Source organism: Volvox carteri (assembly GCF_000143455.1).
Source record: "Volvox carteri f. nagariensis unplaced genomic scaffold VOLCAscaffold_8, whole genome shotgun sequence".
In the NCBI taxonomy this organism is placed as follows: Eukaryota; Viridiplantae; Chlorophyta; class Chlorophyceae; order Chlamydomonadales; family Volvocaceae; genus Volvox; species Volvox carteri.
In genome coordinates this window covers 151,428-174,168 of record NW_003307551.1, presented here as the reverse complement: position 1 = coordinate 174,168, position 22,741 = coordinate 151,428, and the positions used below count along the sequence as shown (strand labels likewise).

The following is a 22,741-nucleotide window of genomic DNA, read 5'->3' as shown; positions in this document are numbered from 1 at the left end:
CCTTGGCAGCAGCTTCACTCGTTCGTGGTTCGTCTTCCCCCCATCCCCCAACCTCCCCAACCCATAGTTGGAGTCCTAATCCCAGTCGCCGGCTTTTCTCTCCCCCCCCCGGGTGCCTTTGTCGCTAGCAGGTCGCTAGAGCCCCTGCCGTCCCGGCCCTCTTCCCCCCCTTCCCGCGCAGGTCCTGTGTCCCGAGCCCGGTGTGGTGGGGGGTATGGTGCGGGTGACATTGGCGCTGAGGGAGACACGGGAGAGCAGGATGCTGGCGGAGGTGGGGGGGGGGGGGGAAGGGGGAGAGGGGTGGAGAGGAGGGCCTAAACCCCTAAAATCCCCCTAGCACCAGGACTTTTCGCTTGTAAGTGCTCCTACCGCCATCACCCCCCCCCAACCACCATTTCTTTGCATTGCGTTCTAGTTCTAAATCTCCCTGCCACCCATTTCTCTATTTTCAATACACACGAACATTTCCCCTTATACACCCCCACCCACACATACACGTACATCGCCCGACACAGGAGCTAGCCACGGAGCTGTCAAGGGAACGTTGTCGGGTGCTCCGCTGGCCCGCGGAGGAGGCGGAGCTGCCGCCGTGCAGCCGTGCACGGCAGCAGCTAGAGATGACGTGGCCGGCGTACGGCACCGACCCGGGCGAGTACTTTGACCCCGGTCCCGATTACCTCAGAGAGGACTTTGCGGAGGAGGTGATGTCGCAGATACCGGCGATGCAGCAGCAAACGTCCTTGTCGTACACGTACGGCACTGCAGGGATGCCGTACGTGCAACCGGCCCAGGGAGCTCAGCTACAGCAACCGTCGCAGCAAGAGCAGCAGCAGCAGCGGCAGCTGCAGAGGGAGGGTTCGGTTTCGGCTCTGCGCAGCTGTGCGGGTGATGTGTTGTTGGAGGATGGTCGGGAGGCGCTGAGGTGGCTTGTGGATGCCGCCCGGCCGTACCCTGTACGGGGTCTGGTGGACGTCACCGGCCTGTGGGGAGAGGTACGCACGCAGCGCTTTCAGACAGTCACACATACACATGCATCGCTACATGTATACATACGTACGTACATACATACAGGCACATAGGCCGTAACTCGATGCCATGTTTTCGACTAAACACATCCACCCGCCTCCCCCCAACCCCCGCGCTGCTGGCGGTCCTTCTCGCCCACCCACGACAACTTTTTGTGTATTTGGTGGTTGACGGTTTCAGTTGCTTCAACACTGGTACGGCAAGGAGCAGACTGCGGCGGGTGTGTCCACGGGCTGGCCCGGGTTGGACGAGCTGTACAAGGTGACTCCAGGGGAGCTCACGGTGGTCACAGGTGGGCGTGTGTAGGGGTTGGGGGCTAGGGGTTGTTGGCGGTCGGTGTCGAAGGTGGGGGGGTGGGGGAGTGGGGGCCAAAGGAGCAGAAAACAACGTTTAAGGAGTCTGGACTAAGCTGGCAGGGTTGTGTGGTGTGTGCGGGGTGAGGGGTGTGTGGGTGTGCTTTAATCCTCTGAGCTGGGGCGGTGTGTGTGTATGTATATGTGTGTATGGGTTTTAACGGCGCCATGAACGGCCTGTCCTAGGACTACCCTTCCACAACCCCATCAGCCCAGAGCGCGTCTCTCTCGACACGGAACAGACTTTCCCCCTTTCCCTCGCCACCTAGGCGCGCCCCGCACACTTTCACGACCCGATCCAACCCAACCCGGCTCGGGTCCCCCCCTTGCCGCCTCCTTCATCCTCTTCTTCATCTTCTTCTCCGTCTGTATGTATGTATGTATGTGCACCTAACTGAATTGAGCCGCGAGAAGGCTAGAGGCAGAGGAGCTGATATGTGATGTCTGCATGTACGATATGCATGTGTATGTATGTATACATGTATGTATGTATGTATGTCGCTCGCAGGTGTTCCTAACAGCGGCAAGTCCCACTGGCTTGATGCCCTGGCCGTGCAGCTGGCCAGTGGGGCGGGGTGGAGGATTGCTTTCGCCAGCTTTGAAAAGAGCATCACACGACATGCGCAGAACCTGATCGAACTGGCCGCACGTGGGTGTTCGCATTCTCCTCTTCTGTTTTGCGATCGGACGGGGGGTTATGGGGTAATGGCGGGACCCTTAGGTTTTGTGTTTTGAGTCGGGTTTGTCGAAATAAGGCCCCTTCGGAGACCTTGAGGATTATGGGGGTCAAGGGAGGGGTGGGTGAGGGGGTCGGGGGAAGTGCGTGTGGTTGAGGCGGATCGGACTGTGTGACGGACGTGTCTTCCCATGTCCCATTCACTCAGTGCTCCGCACCTGCACCCCCTCCTCAGCCCGTTGCTTCTCTCCCGCACCGCCTGGGAGTTTGCTGATGTCGATGCTGGCTGCCGGTCCTATCCATCATACACGTACGCTTCCTCCCTCCCTCCTAATCCCCTCCCTCCCTTGCTGCGTCCTTAACTGTTTCCCCGGCAATGTGTTTCCGAACCCCCCCAATCCCCCTCCAATCCCCCCCAATCCCCCCTAACCCCCCATCCCCCCCTCGGCTACAGAGAAGCCCATGTTCAGCTCCCAGGGTTTTCCCCTCATGAGCCCCGGGGAATTCCAGGAGGCCCTCAACTGGATCAACGAACATTTCGTACTTATACGACATGCTGACATGGCGGACGAATTTACCGCAGTAGCAGCCGCGGGCGGTCGCTCCGGGCCCGCCGGCCGCGAAGGCATCCCGGCGGAGGGTGATGCAGCTGATGAGGGGGATGCGGATGTCGGGGTGGTGGAGGAGGAGGAGGAGGCGGGTGGGCCCCGCCAGCCATGTACCATTGACTGGGTGCTGGCTCGAGCCACTCAGGCGGTGTACAGGTCGGCGGGGTGTGTGGGGCTGTGGGGGTGGCGGGTGGGTTGGGGAGAGGTTGGGGGTGGGGATATAGCTCTAGAGGGGGGGCTCTGGGTACGGGGGGAAATATCCGACGGGGGGAGACACCGCATGCGATGAAACACGGACATCAAGTAGTAGTGGGGAATGAGGTGGGTATGGGGTTGAGGTTGGGGACGGGGGTAGCCCGAGGAATGAGGTGAGGGACGGCGAGAGGGGTGCCTAGGGTTATGCTGCCCTCCATGCTGACGTCTGCCACGAAAAAAATGTTCGTGTACGACAGGTACGGCATTCGCGGCTTGGTGATTGATCCATACAACGAGTTGGAGCAGCGGCGGGGCGCACAGACCGAGACCGAGTACGTGAGCGCCCTGCTAGGCAAGGTGAGATGTGGGGCCTCAAAGGGGAGTGGAGGCGGCTACACATCAACTTGGAAATGCTTAACAACAGCTTTCCTCCCCCCTCCCGTCCTCAGGGAAGTGGGCGGGTGAAGGAAGGGGAGCAGCGGGGCGTCGTACCAGTCCGCTGTCGCGCTTGCCCTTCCTCCCGCCGCCCGACCCCCTGCATACTGCCACGTGCCGGCCATTCTTCGCCGCTGTTTCTTCTCTCCCCTCCTTCCCCCCTTTCTCCGCCCTCTGCCCTTTTCGGGGTGTGGCCGTATGCTCTTGTGCGAGTCACGTGCGAGTCCTCTTGTGTGTCAATCCCCGAAGGTCATCCCCCTCCCTTCCCGCCTCCCATCCCCTCTCCGCCTTTCCGGTAGGTGAAGCGGTGGGCTCAGCGGCACCTGGTACATGTGTGGCTTGTGGCGCACCCCAAGTCCATGGAAGAGTGGGACGGAGGACCGCCCACCATGTACGACATATCCGGATCAGCCCACTGGTACAACAAGGCTGACATGGGGATCGTGGTGCACAGGTGCGGTGGGAGCTGGGATAACGCACTCGTAAACCACACATACACACAAGCGTATGCTCACACGTATCTTCACCAGAAGAAACGTGACTTGAAGAAAAGTGTTTTGTGTGTGTGTGTTGTTGTTGGGGGGAGAGAGAGAGAGAGGGAGGATTGGGGAGAAGTGGAGATACGTAGGGAAAAAGGGAGGGAAAGGGGGAAGAGGGGACATCAAAGTCTCGGCTATGACAGGCGCCGTGTGGGAGATGGGGTCTGGTGTGGGGTCGTAGAAGTTGAGTTACTCGGGGGTTCCACATCCCCACCTCTCTCTATCCCTCTCTCTCGGGGCGTCTGGGTCCGTAATATGATAGTGTGGTGTTAGTCCGCCCGGGGCCATATAAACCCTCCCCCTGCTCCCTCCCTGGACTGTTCACGTCCGAGTCTTGTCAGGCTGTACCAGGCTCGATCCCCCTCCTGTGCGCCGAGCGTCCTCCCAACCTCCCTCCCTGCGGAGCCGCCGTGCCTCGTCCGTACACAGCTCGGGTCTGGTCAGACGTGGTCTTTTCCCCAGAGCCGCTGCCAGCATCTGTTCTCCCTGCCTTGGGCCCAAGTGTGCATACGAGCGCGCATCAATCCTTCCCTCCCCCCTCTCTAGCCCCCTGGATCTGAGCATTGAGTCCGAATGGGTGCTATTCTTGCTTTTTCCCGCGCTCGGGGGACCCCGGGGTAACAGATACACACGAGTGGCTATTGACGCGGCTTTGCGGAAGCGCCAGATGGCGGCATCGGGGCGGAGTGGCAAGCCGTTGCAAATACCCTGGCGCGAGAACGAGACGCTGATCAAAGTCCTTAAGGTGAGAGGAGGGGCTTGGGGTAAGGGAGGACACGGAGGGTGGCGAAGCCTGACGACATCGGGGAAGTAACCTGGGCCGCCCTTCATGCGCATGCTTCAGTGGTGCGGGTGAGTCGGCTTGATGAGGGGGTAAACTAGTGCTGAGACGAGGGTTAACGAAGCACCGGGGCCTGGAACAGTTGAGAAGGGCGAAGAGCGTCAGGGGAATAGGTAAGAGGTATGAGGACGTGGTGGTATTACGCGCTGCGGGTGGGAAACATTTGAGCCCGAAGCCACGGGGAAGATCGGTGGGCAGGGATGCAAAGCTGGGGACCCAAGACAATAAATGTGAAATTCAGGATGGATTTCATGGGGAAAACAGGTGCGGAGGTCGCACACCAAAGCTGGAGCAGAGAGGGGCCGCAGCCGAGGCTTCCGCTGGGAAGGGGAATGCGGTTTCGAGGCGTGCCTCGCTCTCCGTACCCACTTCCCGTCCTCTCGTTTTTCAGGGTTCGTATGTTGTTTATTTGTCCACCGGTGCGATAATGCAGGCGCGTAACAAAACCAGTGGGGCGCAAGGTGATTACACGCTGGAATACGACAGGGAGCAGTGCAAGTTTCGGGACCCGCTTGTGGAGCCGAGCCGGCACTAGTTGAGCACGATGCTTGGCATGAGCGTAGTGTAGTATCGGGTATAGAGATGGATTGGCAGGGAGGGAATCTGGCGAAAGATTAATATATCCTGAGAACTTTATGTCACAGCTATGATTGTAGAGGCCTCCTCATGCTTGAATCTTGGTTACGGAAGGACAAGCGTCTGCGGTCATAGAGAACGCTCGTGTGCACATATTTCACATTTAAGGCGATTTAATTGAACAAGATCCTGTACTGTAACGGAGCCCTTGGGCGATGTCAGATGACCCTTTGCCCGGTGACCCAATCAATCTGCAAAGGTATAAACACGCGATATTGTGAGATAGTAGGAATGCAGCAATCTGCTGCTGGAGGCGTATTGAGAATATGTGCAACAGGTTGACATAAGGCCCAGGCGGGAAAAAGGTGACGCTCAGAAGAAACGCTTTGCCTTTCTGGGAATTGGCTGCAACTGCTGTTTGTCTGCTGTTTGACAACGAGAAATGTGACGGCCATCTATCGCCTTGGATACAAGCCCTTGTCCAAAGCGTTGACTTTTAGGAATACTTTACCTGGTACAATATGGACTTGCAGGATGCTGCGGTACTAATTGCTGTAGCTATAATTATACTGTGTCATCTACTGCTCAAGGTGAAGCGCCGGTAAGGAGGGATGGCGAAGGCGGCCCAGGGCGCTCAGTGGGGTCCCTTGGCCTGATCACAACTCATAGTTGTTGCTATTTCTTGTATATAGTGAGTATGGGACAAGAAGCTTCTATGGATTGTTGAGGTCGGGACGGCCACTGTCAACCTTTCTTACCGAAGCTGTAGTTTACGAATAAAGAGCTTGCTTGTGACCTCTGCCGATGCAGGCTTGATGTTTCCGGGCCAAGCTGTATTCTGATCCCACAGAACGGGCAAGAGCATACGGAGCAAGAGGTGATCCGTCGTGGTCGGGGGGTTATTTTGGGTTACAGTTAACATTTTCCCCTGACAATGATACAGATTGTTAGGTGCATTCAGTTCGTTTCAAGCTCACTGGTATACCTAGTAACGCCATTTTCGTTTGGCTCTCCCTTTCACCGGCTGACTTTCTAGGATGCGACGACCCTGTGGGATGGATTGGACATCTGCTTACCGTGTCCCCCAAGCGCGCTCAATGAGGAACTGGTGGACCCCTTCTATCTACCATTGGCCCCATGGGCTAGTGTCTCGGTTCTTCCGAAGGTTAGAAATCAACCTGCGCTCGCCGACCTAGGGCATATGCATGCGGGCCTCGTTTCACGTCCTCACGCTCCAAGCCATAACATGCTGTTCCTGATATTCAAAGCACCTCGGGCTACAGCTCGTCAACCTATCAATCGCCATGCTTAGTCCCGTGCGGCTCGCAACATGGTTACCGTGCTGCCACGCTTACATGCCAAATGTGCCCGCACAAAGATGCTTTCCTTTGATAACCAGGTCTTTGTGTTTCTGTAAATCGCGTGGACGCACGGCTCCAAACCCACTTACCTCAGTTAACAACAGCCGCTCAACCTTGCTCCGTCAGCAACTTTTATGCCTTTTGTTCCCGCCGCTTTTGACCTTCAGCAGGTGCTCACCTCACTCCCCAAGGACAGCACCCCAGACACGCTGGACACTCCGGGACGTATGGTGCCCCCGATTGCGATAGCAACCCCGGCGCCTCCCAGCCCCGCAAGAAGGCCACCCCCGACCTCCAGTCCCTCTCTCTCTCCACCTCGCCGCTGCCCCTCCCCAATACGTCCCGTTACGTCTGGCACTTCTTTTTCACGTATCCCTGTCTCTCCCACCGGATTAACTCCCTGCTCCCGCCGCCTGACCGGTACCTCATCCCAGAGAGGCCACGTGCGCCGAGCATCCCTAGATGTCCCCCCGGCCACTGGCAGCAGCGCCAGCTCTGCCTCCACTACTGGCAGCATCAGCATTTCGCGCTTGCCTCAAGCACCAGGTTGTGGCGCCTCCCTGCCACGGCCACTAGCGTCCAGCCCAAGAGTCAACAGCAGCAGTATTAGACCTCCACGCAGCCCAGTAGCGGCCGCGAAATTGGCGCTGCCGTCACCCCGACGACTGCAATCTCCGCGACAGCAACCACAACCAGCGTGCTGCAAGGTGGCACCAGTGTCACAGCTGAACGTGCTGCGGTCACCGCAACAACGATTGCTGCCGGCATCCTGCAAGGCCTCGCCGCTGCCATTGCCCCCGCCACCACCGCGAACGCCGCTGCAGCACCGGCCATTCCACCGGAGTGAGCAAATACCAAAGAATATGCCGCTGGAAGTGCAAAAGTCGGCCGGTTGCAAGGAGCAAGCGCAGCGAAAGGAGCAGCATCGCGAGCTACTGGAGAGTTCACAGCGTGGAGAGGGCGAGCAGCTGGGCGAGCGTGGGTCAGCAGCCTCTGGGCTTTCCTGCTACCTCAGTGCACTTGCCGATGCCGGGGCGCCTGCTGGTGAACAGCAAATGAAGTTCACGACCCCGCGTGCTGTCGACAGCGCCGACCCCCCCAATACCTGTGAATCTTGTGTGTCTCCGTTTACAATCTTGGGCGCTTCACCCTCTCTACGCCGCGCCAACCCCACGTCAGTGTTGCTTCGAGCGGCGGAGATCGAGGCAAGATCGAAATCCAGCGGCGGCGCCAATGTCGGAGGTACCGGGCCCTTCACACCTGGAACCCCCCCGCCTCCCTCAAGGAACCCCACCTCATCTAGGAGCCTTCTTTGCTCTTTTGACTCCCTCGCCTCCGCGTACTCGCTTTCGCTCCTTTCAGACGAGTCCATCGGCCACAGAGTTCGGGTCAGCATTGGCGGCGGACGCAGCAGCTGCGGTGGGAGCAGTGGAAGCAACAGCAACAACTTAGACTTCGACAGCATTGCTTTCGGAGGGTTGAGTGGCAGCGGAGTATGCAGTGCGGGAGGCGGCAGCAGCAGCAGCGGCCGCGGCAGCAGCGGCGGCGGTAGCGTAACAATGGTCAGCACGTCCACACGGCTGTTTTCGTCCACGGGAGGCGGCAGCAGCAGCAGCTGCTGCAGCCGGTCGAATGACAGGGCGGGTATGAGCGGGAAGATCGGCACCAGTGGGATGAGCTTCCTCGCTTTTGCGCGGGCGACCCAAATGGATGCCCTTGCGGGGTCGCCGCCGGTGTCACCCGCCAAGGCGGACGCTCAAGCAGAGGCATCGGTAGGAATGGTGAATCCAAAGGTTCCTCCACCGCCGCTTGGGAAGCGTCTTGCGAAGCCCAACATGCCGCGGATTTCGGGTTTATAATTGGTCTGAGGCCGTCAATGAAAAATGACGCATAATTACACGTACAGTATCCGGGGCAGTATGCGGTAGACGAGCCGAACATGATACACGACAGGACCAGAGGTATTAGAGCTTCCTGGGCCTCCCGTGGTTCAGGGCCGGGGCGATAAGCACAGTTACCTGACTTGTCCCGAAGTTTCAGGCACGTGCAGTGCTGTAGAAGTTTGAGCGGCCTTGTTTGCGCACCTTGAATTGTTTGCCATGTAGGGCTCGGTAAATTTAGATGGCATGCTCGACACATAATTGCCCGTAAATATGGCCTGGTAGACTGCTGTGCTGGTGAGCCTTTCAACGTGTTTAGGTTTGTGCACGGCTGACTTTGCTGCGCTTAGTGGGGCGCAGGGCATACTAAAATGGACACGGACACGCTAGAAACGTCTACATTTCTTTCTTCAAGGCCGATTTTGGCACTCTTCGTTAGGGATGGCGTCATGGCGTAGCTCCTTTACATGATCGCCAACATGTGCGCATGGCGCTGGTTGAATGGCTTCCGTACAATGCCGCAGAGGTCCAACCATAGTCCTGGACAGTGCTGCTGTACGCGAATGTGAAATTTTTCGCGAGAAGCGTCGGCGAGTAGGCATGCCGTTACCTTCGTTTTGCTTTCTTTTCCTTCATTCTTGTGTCGATGCAAATGCTTTGGATGCTGCGCATGGTAGCTGTTGTGGGTCCGTTTCCAATTTTTGGTAATTCATGGAAGGTATTGGGTTGAATTTCTACCCATCATGTTGACAGCTGACGTGTCCTTATCTCTTAACGTATTTTGCATGGGCCGCAGCGTGCGCGCGTTGGCCAGTTACTGCAACGGGATGGGCATAGTACGGCAATCGAGCGGAGTTCCTCATCGGGTTTCATATGAAGCCGCCGCGCGGACTCAGGCCAGCTTAGCCGGGCCTCTTCAATAGTGGGCTTTGACCAATTGACATTCACTGAATAATTTCCGTCCGAGGACGGGTAGCGCATGTGCATCCGGTTTTGGCAACCATGTGATAGTCCTTTTATCCCAGTTACATATTGCAGATTCTTAAGCCGTGCGCGGATCCTAGTCCTAGCTGAATCTGCCGTACATATCTGTTCTCACAACCACGTATTTGCACTTTCCATGCGGCTCGGCCGGTGCAAGAGTTAAGTTTTAGTATGTCCTGTGTCCAAGTGCCTTCGCGCCTGCAGGCTGCTTTGTTGCTTCCTTAACAGGCTGCGAATGCTTGGGGAAGCGTATTGTCCCGTTCGTGTGCATGGTCCGGATCTTGAAAGCTGGCTGTGTCGGTGCTGCGGGTGCGATACTGTTGTATTGCATTAGGTGCTTTGGGGTTACGTTATATGTTACGATTGGCCGCATAGTATTTGCTGTTTTGTACAAAGGAATAGCACACGCATTTCCTCCAAGGCAGTTTTTGGGGCCACCAACGCCTGTCAAAAAGATAATTGTCATGGATCATTGTTGTTGGTGCTTAAACGTAACGCAACAAGACGATCTACCCACGCGTCCTAAAGGTCCTAACATTTTCACCCCTAATTTCTACTGACCACTCGCGATTCACCTTTCGCCTCGATAGGAATAGTGAATATCAGTTAGTTGAGCAGCGTGACATTTTAAGTCGGGCAAGGGCAACTGATTCCCAGCCCCTGTGCCAAGCTAGGGGTCCAGTTCCAGGCCGAAAATTCAATTTAATTGACGTCTAAACCCGAGCTTGGAGGTGTCGAAGACTCAGACGAAGAGCCTTCTCTATCAACCACGAAGGGGCCATGCCTCCAGTAGGCCGCGGATGGGGCTACATAGGCGGATGTTCATAAAGCAAGGGACACACAGCGGGCACCCTTCGGGGTGCCTGATTAACGACAGAGCAGACCGATCTGGCCTAAATACTACGCGGATCCGGAATCCATCAACAAACCATTAAGACAAAAATGCAAAACACCGCGGCCAGGGCAAAAGGATCATCGATGCATTGACTGCACCCCACGATGTGCGGGGCGCAGGAGGGGACAAGCCGGACTACGTAAAACAGGCCAAAACTGAGTATCTACCGGACACACGCCTCCACAAATTAGTCAAGAGGCTTGTTGGCACATTCGTATAGGGTATTATCAACCGTAAGTTCCGGAGCACTGTTCCTATTCCACATTACTAAGACACCATCAACATAAGGCAGTGTACAGATCTGATCCCCACCTTTATTGCGATGACTGTAGTTTCATACGAATCGTAAGGCAATCAGAGCAGAAGCGGCGCATGAAAATAGTGAGTCGGCAAAAGCCAAATATTATTTTTCAAACTGATCTGACGAACTGGCCAACAGATGTATCTTAATGGAAGAAATAGTCGTTGATTGCATAACCCGGCGTGCAACTGTCTCGCAGATTTGCGTCGGTACGGGGCCATGTCGCTGCATCGTGCTGCGCTTCCGCAAAGCCAACATTCTCCTCGATTGCGCGACGCCCCTTTACTCATCATTATGCGCTATCGGCGCCCTTGATGATGAACAAGCTACCTCAGGACCCAGCGGCAGTGGTCACGTCGGCAATGCTCCGGCTGCTGCTTCAGCAGCAGCAGCTTCAGCGGCGGACGGTGCCGCGGCAGCTGCGTCTATCGATGTATCCTCCACTACATGCGCATCAGGCAGCTGTCCTTCCACCAATGCGCCAATACCTATACTGGATGCTACTCTTGGACCATCGGACAAAGCGCACCCGCCTTCAGATGCCCCACGGACTTCCGCTGAAAGGCTCTATAGAGGTGACCATGCCGATGTCAATCTGAATGTCTGTTCAACGCACAGCCTTGTGGATTTGGCGCCATTCGTACCGGTAAGGGTGAGGGTGAGGGTGGGAACGCAGCATCGTGGATCCGTGGATCCGCAGAACCTGGCATCCGAAGACGTAATGCGCGATAATGGGCCAGGAAATGTCCAAAGCGCGGGACGCAGTGATCACATTGCATGGAAGCAAATGGAGCACTGCACAAGTTGGCAGGTCATCAACCAAATGAAAAAGGACCTTGCAGCGACCCGTGGGTCGGACATAAAAATGTAGGGTAGGACATAAAAAATGTCCTACTAAGGCAAGCAAAGTGGGTCGGGTTGCCGGCTGGGCCCCGGCAACCCAAATGTTACGTCCGCATCTTCCCACTGGGGGCTATCAGCCACACGTGCCGGGCTGCATGCGCTTTCTGCTCGGGTGCGCGTAGTCCTCCTTAGATTGCCGGAAAGTTGTTTTGGGAATGCATGTCAATAACTGCATATACCTAAAACAGTGCTCCATTGCATGTACGGCCTGTGCGAGTGGCTTCTCCACCCCTTCGGTCTTTCTGGCGCCCTTGCCACCTTCATCTCGTTAACGAATAACGTTCTCCCGCCCATTCGCTGTCATGTGCTCACACACCGTAGTGTTTTAATCCCAAAACCACGCACACACGCACGCATACTTTTGCTCTGCTCGGCCAGTTGCTGCAAACCCTGGAGATTCACGCAGCCCTCATTAGCAGCCCTGAGGCACTCTTGGCGCTGCCGTACCTTCTACAACCCAATGCGTACGACATCGACTCGTACAACGGGGCCGACAACCGCGGCGGGAGTGCTGCTGCTGCTGCTGCTACCGACTCCGGGTGGTTTCCCGGAGCTGCCTGGCACCATATGGGCCCTATCCGTGGCCCCGTGTACAGCACCCAGGCAGCGCTAGATGCAGCCGAGCAGCTGGCGGCTGAGCGGCTTGCCGCGGAGGAGGCGGCGGCGGCAACGGTGTCGGTGGCGGGGCCGCCGCCGCGCCGCCAGCCGCCGCCGCCACTGCCGCGAAGTGTTGACCTGGGCTGGGAGCCCCTGTCTGACGCGCAGGAGGCCCTTCTGGCCACTTGCTGGCGGCACCGGGCTCCCTGGCGTGCTGTACGGTATTGCCTGGACCGTGTACGGCCCGTACGGTACGGTCAGGTGGTGCCACTGGATTCGTACGAGCTCACGGCGGTGGCGTACTCTTCCGGCAGCGGCTTTGGCAGGGCAGTGTGGCAGATTGCGGATGGCAGTGAGTGAGTCGTCCCCAGGGGGTGGGGCAAGTGGGGGATTTCACGGTGGGGGGGGATGAGTGATGACGTGGACACCGGTATCCCCTGCTTACAAGTAATCCAAATACATGCCTGTACTCATGAACATCCTCAACACACACATACACACACATACGCACACACAAACACACACAAACATACATACACACATGCACGTGTACTCCCCTTAACTCCCCCGATCTAACCCCCGGGGTCAACTCACATCCGTAACCTAATTTGCCCCATTCCCGTGCCGTTGCTTCCACTCGGCACCTCTGTACGGCGACCGCACGTCATCCTACCCCGCAACAGGCGCTGTCGTACGGTGCTCTACCTTCCAGATGCCGCTGCCGCGCACCCCTTTGCGCCGCCGATGCCGCTGAACCTGGTGTCCGCACCTGACGCCCTCATTCTCGGTCCTGACTGCCTGGCGCCCTTTCCCCCTTCCCGGCCGCCCCAATACCACCACCACCACCACCACCAGAGAGTGAAGGAGGAGGTGCTCCGGGCGGTTGTTGGGGGGGGCAGCTGTCTCATACCCGTGTACCCTACCGGTAAGCGGGCTTTCCTTGGATGGGGTCTGTGGGGGGTTGTGAGGGGCAGATTGCCAAAAAGGGGAGTAGGGGAGGGGAGATGTGTGCTTTGGGTAACGCTAAGATCCTCCAATGAGTTCGTCGTACAAATGAAGTGCCGTACACTCACGAATACGTGGAGCTGTGCTGAAGACGCCACCTCGCATCTCCCCCATAACCCCCCTGGCCCTGGTGTTCCCCCTCGCCCTCCCGCTGTTGGGTCGGCCGCAGGTGAGGCATGGGAGCTGTTGGAGGGTTTGGCAGGGGCGCTGACGTCAGCAGACCTGCCCCACGTACCGCTGATGTACATAGGGCCCCGTTCCGGAACCAGCCTGGCGCTGGCTTCCGTCTCCCTGGAGTCGCTGGCCCCAGAGCGCCAAGCAGCGGTGTACGTGCCGCAACACCCCTTTGCGTTCGACGCACTGATGCAGGTTCGTACAGGAGTCGTGTGGTTGTTGTTATTGTTGTTCTTGTTGGGTGGGGGGAGAGGCAGGCGTGAGTTGAGGACCTGGTTTGGGAGTTGTTCGTGAGGGGTTGCCGTGTGTGTGTGTGTGTGTGTGTGTTCATGGTCGTGTGGGGTCGGGGCTGTCTTGCTGGCTGCAGATGGCGGTGGGGTTTTACGGTGAGCTGTGGGATATATTGCCCCAGAAGTCGTCATGTATGTCTGTCCATCATTGATTCCGTTGGAGCCCCATTTCCTCCTTTTCTTTCCCCCCTCCTCCCTGCTGTGTGCAGGCTGGTCGACTGGTGGTGGGCAGCTCGCTGCAGGACCCGGAGGTGCAGCGCTGCCTGGCAGCCGGATGCCCTCGGGTGGTGGCGCTGGCGGCGGCGGATTCCCTCTCATATCGGGGGGGTGGGTGATAACTACCGGGGGGCCGGTAGTGGGTGATGATGTGTGGGGGAAGACCGCATGTACGGGTGGTGTCGTGCGGTGTCGTGTCGTACGTCTCACCATCTTCCATCTCGCCAGACCTGTCGTGGATGGGGCCAAGAGGCGCTTCAGCGGTGGCGGCGGCGGCGGCGACCTGGTGGCTGGGAGCTGAGACCCAGCAGCTGCGTTCCATTGCTGCTCAGCTCCATGTGCGGCCTCTATGTATATGTCTGTGTGTATGTGTGTATGTACGTCTGTGTTTATGTAAGGCTGTGGAGTGGCCGGGTCCCGTACCTCCAGTTGACACACTTGATTTTCTTTCAAAAAGAAATTCCCGAGGAGTGATGGGATCCTTCAGATGGCTTCACATGCGGGTCGGCTTATTGTGATGGTGGGTGCAATGCCGCCATTTTGTGGGTGTGGGCGTGCGCCTCATCGGCGTCGTAACCGTGCCAAGGTGCGTTTTGTGTTCCTGCTGCCGTAATTCCGTACAGGGCCTGCATTGGAGCTGCTGTTGCGCTTCGGCCCCGACCCGAGGAACCTGCTGCTGCTCCCACATGCGGCCCCGCCGGCGGCACTGCGGGGCATACAGCGGTTGTACGACAAGGCTGCAGCGGCCGCCGCTACTGCGGCGCCGCCAGCGCAGCCCGCTACCTTAGGGCGCTCCGCTCTGCCGCCGCCACCGCCGCTACGAATGCGGATTATACGTGCACCTCTACGTGGCGGCGGCGGCAGCGCTGCCGTACCCTCCGTTGAGTCTGCGTCCGCCGCCGGTCCGTCACCAGCTTCCATCGTGGAGTTGCTATCCCGGCTACAGCCGCGGCACCTGCTAGCCACCAAACGGGACCTAGCACTACTGCGGCAGCACCAGCAGCTGCAGCAGCTACAGCAGCTACAGCCGCAACAGCACATGGCGGGTGGCCTCATGCCCGCCGGCACCCCGTCACATCAGGGCACCACCACCCGGTGAGGCGGGAGGTGAGGTAAAGGTACTAAAGGGGTGATGGGGGGAGATGCAGCATGAAGTGCGGGGTAATGCTGTGGTCCAGTGGTGAGGAGCTGCCGTACTCCCCAGCAAACCCTAACAGTACTGGATCACCCCCTCCTCGCTCGCTCACTCCCTGAGACAACCGCACACTCTTTGCAGCTAATCTCCCCGCGGCGCCCATTGAAACTCGCGCAGTGAGCTACCGCTGCTGCCGCCGCTGGCACGTGAGACTGTCGTACCGTACGACTGGTTGCATCAGGCCCGGGTAACGCTGCCGCGCAACGTACACAGCGCGATGGTGTCCTCAGAGTTGCTGCAGCGGCTGCAATGGCTCCAGGGGGGACCCGGACTGCAGGTGCGGTACTGGTGGGGGGTGGGGGGTAAGGCGAACCATTGGCGAACGAAGCTCTCGGTGTGTGTGTGTGTGCTCTCGCAGGGTTGGGTTAAGCACATCGACACAGGCACGCCGTCACAGGCGATTGGGGCCCGGTAGCAACAGCAACAGTAACTTGTAATCTGTGAAAAAACGCCCTGCTCTTGTGCCGAACTTGTACCTGGTGGCAGCAGTAGCAGCAGTTGGATTGCTGCTGCTGCTTTTCCTCCGATGGTCGTTCTTGTCGTACAACTTGTCTTACTCTTCGTACCTCCGCTGTTGTTGTTGCCGCAGCTCGCCCGTCTGAACTGCCTGATGGTGTTTCGAGACGGCGCCTGGCACGCCGACCCAGTGCCCGGCGGCGCCGCCAGCGCCGACTCCGTGGCGGCGGCGGCAGCGCTGACGGCCGGCGGCACCGTGGCGGCTGACCAACTGCTGCTGCTGGCGGCGGCAGAGACGTCGACGGCGACGCCGGGGCAGCCGGCGCTGGGGCCGCTGCTGGAAGCTCTTGCTGGTCACGGCATCACGCGAGTCAGAATGGAATCTGCCGGATCTACAGATGTGCAGGTAGGCACACACAGTCCGGGAGCCCGGTGTACTTGATGAACCTCCTGTACACCCCTTGTACTGCTTGCTGTACATGCTAGCAGACGGAAATGTACTCGTGTCGTGTACTACATATACACGTTTCGTACACACCTGTCTAGGTCTGTGCAGTGCTTGGGAGATAGTGAGGAGCGCTGCAGCTGGTGCCTTTGCCATGGGGGCGAATGAGGCCAGCTTCGGGTTTGGGGGGTTTGGGGGGCTCTGGTAGGGGAGTAGTGGACAGTGGGGGTGGGCGGGTTCTGGGGGCTTTCCCTTTTTGAGGAGCTTTGGGGGGAGCGGACTGGCACGATATTTGCATGTGACCTAGGGGGGTGTCGCCGCTACTGGGGAGAGGGCGGAACACGCACGCTAAAAGAGGTGCGGGGGGGGGGGGAAACTATGATTGGCTCCCCCCCGTGTGCGAGTACGGGACAGTGGATTACTTTCCCCACCATGTGTGTGATTTTTGTTTCGGGGCTGTGTTGTCTTCTCTTGATGTCTGGCGGCGGCCGGCCGGTCTTCCAGATCCCTCATCCTCCCCTTCCCACCTCTCGCTCCGCCGCCGACAACCGCTTTCCGCTTTTTACTGGTGCAGGTTCGTCAGGGGGGGGAATCAAACACGTTTTTTAGTTTGCGCTTCTGCATGCTACTATCTTTGAGTCGTTACACGTGAACAGCCCGCCTGAAGCTCCCCCGCCCACCCAATCCCCCAGTCACCGCTCCCCTCTTCCCGCCGCACTGCAGCGTGTGTGTGTCCGGGTGGTTCTGGACGACGGTACGGAAGGAGAGGTGGTGATGCGGCCGGGGGGAGCGCACGTGACCAGCAACTGTCCCGTACTTCGCCAAGTGCTAACGGATTGCCTCATGAGGCAACTTACTCCCCTGTAACATGTTTGGAAAGGTGTGTACGGACTTAAACTCTTGAAATACTAGCGAGTTCACTAGTATATTCTTACTACTATTATGAATGTATGCATCAACACGCACCGACCTCCACAACAGCAGCCTAGCCTCAGGCTGAAATGGACTATAGAGAGGCGAGGAGGGGCGGCAGGGGGACAGCTTGGCAGGCTTCCCTTACTGCCGCAACACTGGGATCCGCAGACCCGGGCTAGAGGAATGAACACAAGCACAAGCGACTTTTCTTAACGAATCAAATGCCGCAATCCGAACCGTCAGGCAGGCGTTTTATGAACAACCGGAAAGCGCTTTCCATGCAGCCCTCCCGCTACAGCGCCCTGAAGTAGCAGCAGCATGCAGCTATGCTTGGCGAAGGATTTTATCAATTTGCTTTGAGCTTCAGAAATGCACTACCTTCCATTTCCCTCATCATCCATCTCCGGGGACTCGACAGCGCAGAAATTTGGGAAGTCCCACGCTCGTTAACGCGGAGAGGTGCCCTGTCTGCCCTACTACGGTTGTACTGGCGTCAGTTGGTTCAGTTGTCCGTTGGCTGTGTTGCCACGTCTTGCCCCTGCCTTGCGTGTCTGCAACAGCGCGCCAGGCGCACCGTGTTAAGGAGATGAATAGGCGAAAGCTTCGGTTTTACAATCATTTTCATTCTTACCCGTAAATAGGATTTGCATGGCTACTTCTTAAGCCCTGGTTGTTTAGTAGTAACGCATGTAACGCACTGGTCTTTAGCAGCCCGTACATGCACCATGCTTGCAGGTAAACGAAATGGCCATGACCCATAAGCAATCATGATCATATCCAAGTGAACACACAAGTTCTAAGTATAAACGCAATGCAGGTCGCGGGGACCTCATACTTCAATCCGTACAGTTCCATTGCGCATCCAAACTGTTTGTGTGTGGTGCTCTGTGTCTTGTCTGTGTGTGTTTGTATGTATGTGTGTGCTTGTATGTATGTGTGTGCCTGTGAAATCGACCCGCAAGGACTCACAGAGCTGCGGGCCGCACTCCGCACTCCAGCCATCTCAGTGCTCTATCGCGAATACAGCATTCCCGGCGCGACCCAGCTTGTGCATGTCGGCGCCCTGGAGCGTTCACCAGGTGTTCGGACGACTTAGGTCAGCAGCTCCCGAACAATAAAAATTCATCACTCACTCACCCAGTTAATCAGCGTAATAACAGTCGCTTGCAAGTCAGGAGTCACAAAGTCAGGAGTCTCTCTCTGCCATAACAGGTCCCACACCGCTAAACACGGTTTATCACTCCCTCCAGCCCCTCCAGGTTGGCTGTCCTCTCGCTGCTGCGGGCGGATGCTTTCATGATAGTCAACGCACCATCAGTCCACGATGTCCCGATTCCCTCCAACATGGCAATTGGAATGAACCACCTCGGATACACGGAACCAAAATCAACTCCCGATTACAACGTTAGCGCCCCTCGTTGCCATCCATGCCACCTCTAACCGGGCGGTACCAAGAGACACTTCTTCGATGTCATCGTGCGGAGGCGATGCCAAAGAGACGCGTCAGCATTTCGCGTTCGGCTGCTTAATCCGCATCCATGGCCTCACCCCCCGCTCCCGCTCTCGTCTGCTGGCCGCCGTTTGCTGCGCCGCCGCTGCTCTTGTTCTTGTTCTTCTTGCCGCTCTTCTTCTTCTGCGTTTTGTCTTTTTGGAGCTCCCTTAGCTCCAGGAGGGCCTCTTGCTTGGCTTCCGAAACCTCCACGCGCTGCACCTTGTTTCCTGGCACCTTGGTCAGCTTAGCCCTGCAGTGGAGAACGCCATAGAGGCGGCAAAGAAGAATAACGCCGATATCGCCAGGCTACGAAATCCGCGTGTAACGGGTCCGTAATACAGTAAATTTGCAATACACAAACATGGGTTTTCGGCTAGTTGGGCGACCTGGGTGGCTTTTCTGCGGTTTCGAAGTTCGTGGTTCCTTGCCGCCGTCGAAAGGGATTATGCGGCATGGTCGGTGTAGCAGGCGAGTGTTGAGGCTGTGGGCCTGACTCAGAAGGCGCTACAGACCAAGTTGTCATGGCGCCGGGACAGTATCGAATTGGTCGCTGCAGTATACAGGATGTGGGTTCTGATACACCAGTTTGTTTGGGCAGGATGACCCTCTTCCAACCGCCGCCACCGTTCGCCGCCGTTACCTGGCCTGCTTCAGCTTGGCGACTTTAACTTTCAGCGCCGCCTTTAAAGCAATTTTGGACTTTTGACGATCCTTGGCCGATAGCTCCGCCGTAACGCTGGTGTCCTTGGGAACGGTGTAGTCGATGCCGTCGTCCGACGACATAGCTCCGGCATCCTCCATGGTTGCATCAGCATTCTTTTTGGATTTTGCCTTCTTCTGCTTCTTCTTTTTGTTCTTCTTACCCCCGAATCCGGGTTTCATGGTTCCGAGAGGCCGGTTAGCAAGGAATGAACAAACTTAAACAATAATAAGCAAGTGTGAGTAATAACCTAGATCTCTGCGCGATGTTTGCAAGTCAAGCCAGTTATGGTGTGATGAACTTTTCTTGACAGATTGAAATAGAAAATTTTGAAGCTCCGAAACCGTGGGCTGTGCTTACTGTAACAAATCTGATATTTTTTCTATGAATTGCGTGGTTACGGTTGACGTTGGTGATGATGCCTGCATTTTTGTCGTGTTAATTTATAATCGTTAACTCGATTTTGAGGCGCTCACACGGTACAAGACCGGGTACGAGTTGCAGAACCCAACTACTTGACCGTAATCACTTGCAGCAGCATGTTAAGCCTGCGGCAATGCAGACGTGCAACGTTTGGGGCGCACCAGGAGTTCCAGCCTGCACGTGCAAAGCTATACGCCAGGTTACCGAACGGCCACCATCGCAGCACGCCCGTCTGCAGCACCAGCAGCGGCAATACGTCCAAAGCTCTTGTCGCAGATCCCTGCACACCAGCAGCATCTAGCGCTGCAGTCAGCCCGGCGCCAGCGGAGACGGTCCCTCAACCGTCAAGCTCGGCCGATGAAGCACGCCAGCTCGTGGACCAAGTCCTCAAGACCATCGAGGGCACGGGTCAGTTTACATAACACACATCACCATCAAAGAAAAAACGCCCTGCCCTGCCCTGCACAGCTCCTACATCCAACTCCGCGGCAACCCCCTCATTCCCTCTCCTCTCCTTCCCCCTTAGATAGCGGCCTCCAGATCAGCCCCCAGGCCCGCGCCCACGTGGACGCCCTCCTGGAGCGGCTTGAGGTGCTGGGGGCGGCTCAGCAGCCCCGGCCTCTGGACAACCCGCTGCTGTGGGGGAACTACAACGTGGCTTACACCTCAGTGGGCAAGTCGCAGGAGCACGGAGAGCGTAAGTGGGACACTGGGGGCGCCGGGTTGGACTGGACTGGACTGGGTTGGACTGGGTTGGACTGGGCTGGATTGGGTTGGACTAGGTTGGACTGGGTTGGACTGGGCTGGATTGGGTTGGACTGGGTTGGGCGTTTATGGTGCAGTCAATGGTGGATGTGCGAGTGAGAGATTAGCAGCGGGGGCCTCTCAACACAGCGGAGGGGGACACATCTACGTTGCGACCTGGGGACGGCTCTACAGGGAAGTCCGGGGTAGGTGGGTGGGAGGAGGCTGGCGAGTGAAGGCCATCTTAGGCATGTTAGGGAGAGAGGGAGGCGACCCTCCTCTCAAAGCCAGTCCCCGATCACGCCCATCCACACACCCCTCTCGGGCCCCCTGTGCTGCATGCACGTCTTCCGCTGTCTGGGTGGCTGCAGCCGCCGGTGGTCGTTTCCGCGGTCGCATTGGTCGGGCGCTGTTCCGGACCGCCGGACTGTTTCAGAGCGTGTTGAAGCCCGACCTCGCCACGAACAAGGTGCGGTGTTGGGTTGGAGGTGAGGGGGTGGATGAGGGGGTGATAAGATGTGTGCCGGGGTGGGCGAGAGAGCTAGGTGGCAGGTGGGGCGGCTAGGTGGCTGTTCTGTAATAGCTGGCCGCTGTAAAGACCTCTCAAGATGATAGTGTACATGCTTGGCGCGTAGTTGTAGTTATTCACGGTGCCGTACGGTGTGCCGGCTACTACATGTTCCCAACCCAACTCATCCCCAGCCAACCCGTCCGCATGCACACGGACACACGCACACGCAAGCCCGCACCCCAATCCTGCCTCTCCCGCCCTCTCCCCCCAACCCCCCCGCAGGTGGAGTTCCGGTTGTTCGGCTTCCTTCCTGGCTACGTGGGTCTGCGGGGCAAGGTACTGCCCCAGGGGGATACGGGCGACACGGTGCAGGTGCTGTTCGAGCCGCCCATGCTCAGCATCGCAAACAGGTTGCACCTCAAGATAGGTATGGAAGGGAGGGGGGGAGGGGGGGAAGGGGGGACAAAAGAAGGCGCCTGTGTAGGAAATCCCTTCTGCCTAACCTCAATGGGCCCTTTCAGAACCCCAATATGTGTGCGTGTGTATGTTCCCGATAACTGTCATGCACAGCCATGTTAACGACCGCGCCCGGCGCCTCCCCTCCTCACCCCGCCACTTACACACCGCCTCCCCCCCCCACACACACACTCGCAGGCCGGTTCAGCTCCGTGGTCCTAACCACCACCTACCTGGATGAGCGCGTCAGGCTGGGTAGGGGCAGTCGGGGCTCCCTCTTCGTGTTCACTCGGGGCGGTGCCGCGGATGAAGCAGGTGGGAGGGGTGGAGGAGGTGGAGGAGGTGGAGGGGCTCCCGGCCCTCTTTCCCAAACCTCAAGTAGTCCTAGTGGTATTGTGTATCATCTGGTCGGGTTTCAGAGGGGAGCTTGTTTTTGCATTCGGCACTCTTAGAGGAGCTCTTGGCGATGCAACCCTGGCACCCCACAACGCGAGACGCTCGCTCCGCGTGACACGGGGCCCCAAACCTTTAGCTGCCATTTCCCTACCCCACCTCGCTGCCTCTTCAACCCGGCCCACCTCCTTCCCGCCGGAATCCTACTGCCACCCGCACTGCTCTGAAAGTCTGAATGCTGCCCGCGCGCTCTCAGGGATGGACCAAGTGGGGCTGCAGCGCACCTCCGTCACCGCCGCGGCCGTCTTCAGCGCCTTCTTCCTCTCCCTCTTCCTGGGCGGCGCGGCGCTGTGGGTGTCGGGACAGCTGGTGCTGAAGGCTGCGGCTCTTGCGATGTGGCTGCTGGGGGCTGCGGTGGGCGGCGTGGTGCGCCAGGGAGGGCTGGTCATGGGCCGGGACGACGAACGCGTCGCGGCGGCCATGAAGGCGGAACTGGAGCGGCGGCAACAGCAGCAGCGGCAGAAACAGGAGCAGCCGGGAGGCGGGGAAGGGGACGCGATGGCGGCAGGCACAGCTGCTTGATGGTCCGGAATAGCGTCACTAATGCGCGGAGTTGCTTCCTGCAGTGCAGTGCGGTGCAGTGCAAGGGGGAAATCACCCGGGAGGAGGGGGAAAGCCACGCGTGTGTGTGTGTGTGGGGGGGGGGGGGGGGAAGAGGGGCAGGAGGCGGGGCAGGGGTAGCGAGCGGGAGTGAAGAGGGGCGAGACCTCATTTGGAGGGATGGCTGGTGTGTCTGCCTTCTCAACGGCAAGTTCATCGCGGATCATCCTCCGCGGTACAGCCCTCTTCTCTTTTATTGCGTGTAATGGAAGCTTGATGCAGTCCTCCTTACGGATATGCTCGCACGTGCCGGCACAATATAAGCAATTTCCTTTCCGAAAGGGAGTTGAAGGAGGCTGTTATGCTACTCCATTGGTGTCTAATTGTCCACAGCTCCCGCTCGGCCCAAAGCTGCAATTCCCTCCTCCGCATACCGCCTTCACATTGCTCGCGGTAGTCCCGTGCAGGGCCCCCTCAAAGCGGCCCCTGTACCCGGGACGGCGGCAGCGTTCCTCTGAACAACACCGACAGGGAGGTCTGCGTGCCCTACCCGCTG

At 58.0% G+C, this 22,741-nt stretch overlaps 4 protein-coding genes across 4 annotated transcripts in view; 3 read left to right on the top strand and 1 right to left on the bottom strand.

Moving 5' to 3' along the window:
- The window catches only part of VOLCADRAFT_88130 (uncharacterized protein), a gene marked incomplete at both ends in the record, with an annotated part of 15,711 nt that extends 10,503 nt beyond the window's left edge, over window positions 1–5,208 (top strand). The window contains 11 exons of the mRNA XM_002947934.1: window positions 182–271; window positions 516–992; window positions 1,207–1,318; window positions 1,888–2,028; window positions 2,291–2,365; window positions 2,510–2,819; window positions 3,116–3,215; window positions 3,308–3,319; window positions 3,593–3,747; window positions 4,262–4,577; window positions 5,065–5,208. Coding sequence (XP_002947980.1) covers window positions 182–271; window positions 516–992; window positions 1,207–1,318; window positions 1,888–2,028; window positions 2,291–2,365; window positions 2,510–2,819; window positions 3,116–3,215; window positions 3,308–3,319; window positions 3,593–3,747; window positions 4,262–4,577; window positions 5,065–5,208 — 1,932 coding nt within the window. The remainder of the gene's footprint in view (window positions 1–181; window positions 272–515; window positions 993–1,206; window positions 1,319–1,887; window positions 2,029–2,290; window positions 2,366–2,509; window positions 2,820–3,115; window positions 3,216–3,307; window positions 3,320–3,592; window positions 3,748–4,261; window positions 4,578–5,064) is intronic.
- Window positions 5,209–5,697: 489 nt separating this feature from the next.
- VOLCADRAFT_103614 (uncharacterized protein) lies at window positions 5,698–18,304 on the top strand. Its single transcript, XM_002947933.1, has 12 exons — window positions 5,698–5,850; window positions 7,047–7,852; window positions 7,973–8,382; window positions 11,952–12,526; window positions 12,854–13,095; window positions 13,345–13,544; window positions 13,849–13,966; window positions 14,479–14,950; window positions 15,168–15,327; window positions 15,640–15,912; window positions 16,675–16,705; window positions 17,829–18,304. Exons 1-12 carry the CDS (start codon window positions 5,771–5,773, stop codon window positions 17,960–17,962), a joined length of 3,501 nt encoding a protein of 1,166 aa, XP_002947979.1. The 5' UTR covers window positions 5,698–5,770; the 3' UTR covers window positions 17,963–18,304.
- An 87-nt stretch (window positions 18,305–18,391) lies between these two features.
- Window positions 18,392–19,240, bottom strand: VOLCADRAFT_116550 (uncharacterized protein; the record flags this gene model as incomplete). The annotated part of the gene is made up of 2 exons (XM_002947787.1): window positions 18,392–18,608; window positions 18,999–19,240. The coding sequence occupies 2 exons, from the start codon at window positions 19,238–19,240 to the stop codon at window positions 18,392–18,394; spliced, it is 459 nt and encodes a 152-aa protein (XP_002947833.1).
- Window positions 19,241–19,597: 357 nt separating this feature from the next.
- Window positions 19,598–21,507, top strand: VOLCADRAFT_116549 (uncharacterized protein; the record flags this gene model as incomplete). The annotated part of the gene is made up of 5 exons (XM_002947932.1): window positions 19,598–19,889; window positions 20,008–20,178; window positions 20,597–20,694; window positions 21,019–21,163; window positions 21,391–21,507. Coding segments are annotated over 5 exons (823 nt in total), but the record flags the coding sequence as incomplete, so codon positions are not given.
- Window positions 21,508–22,741: the final 1,234 nt, after the last annotated feature.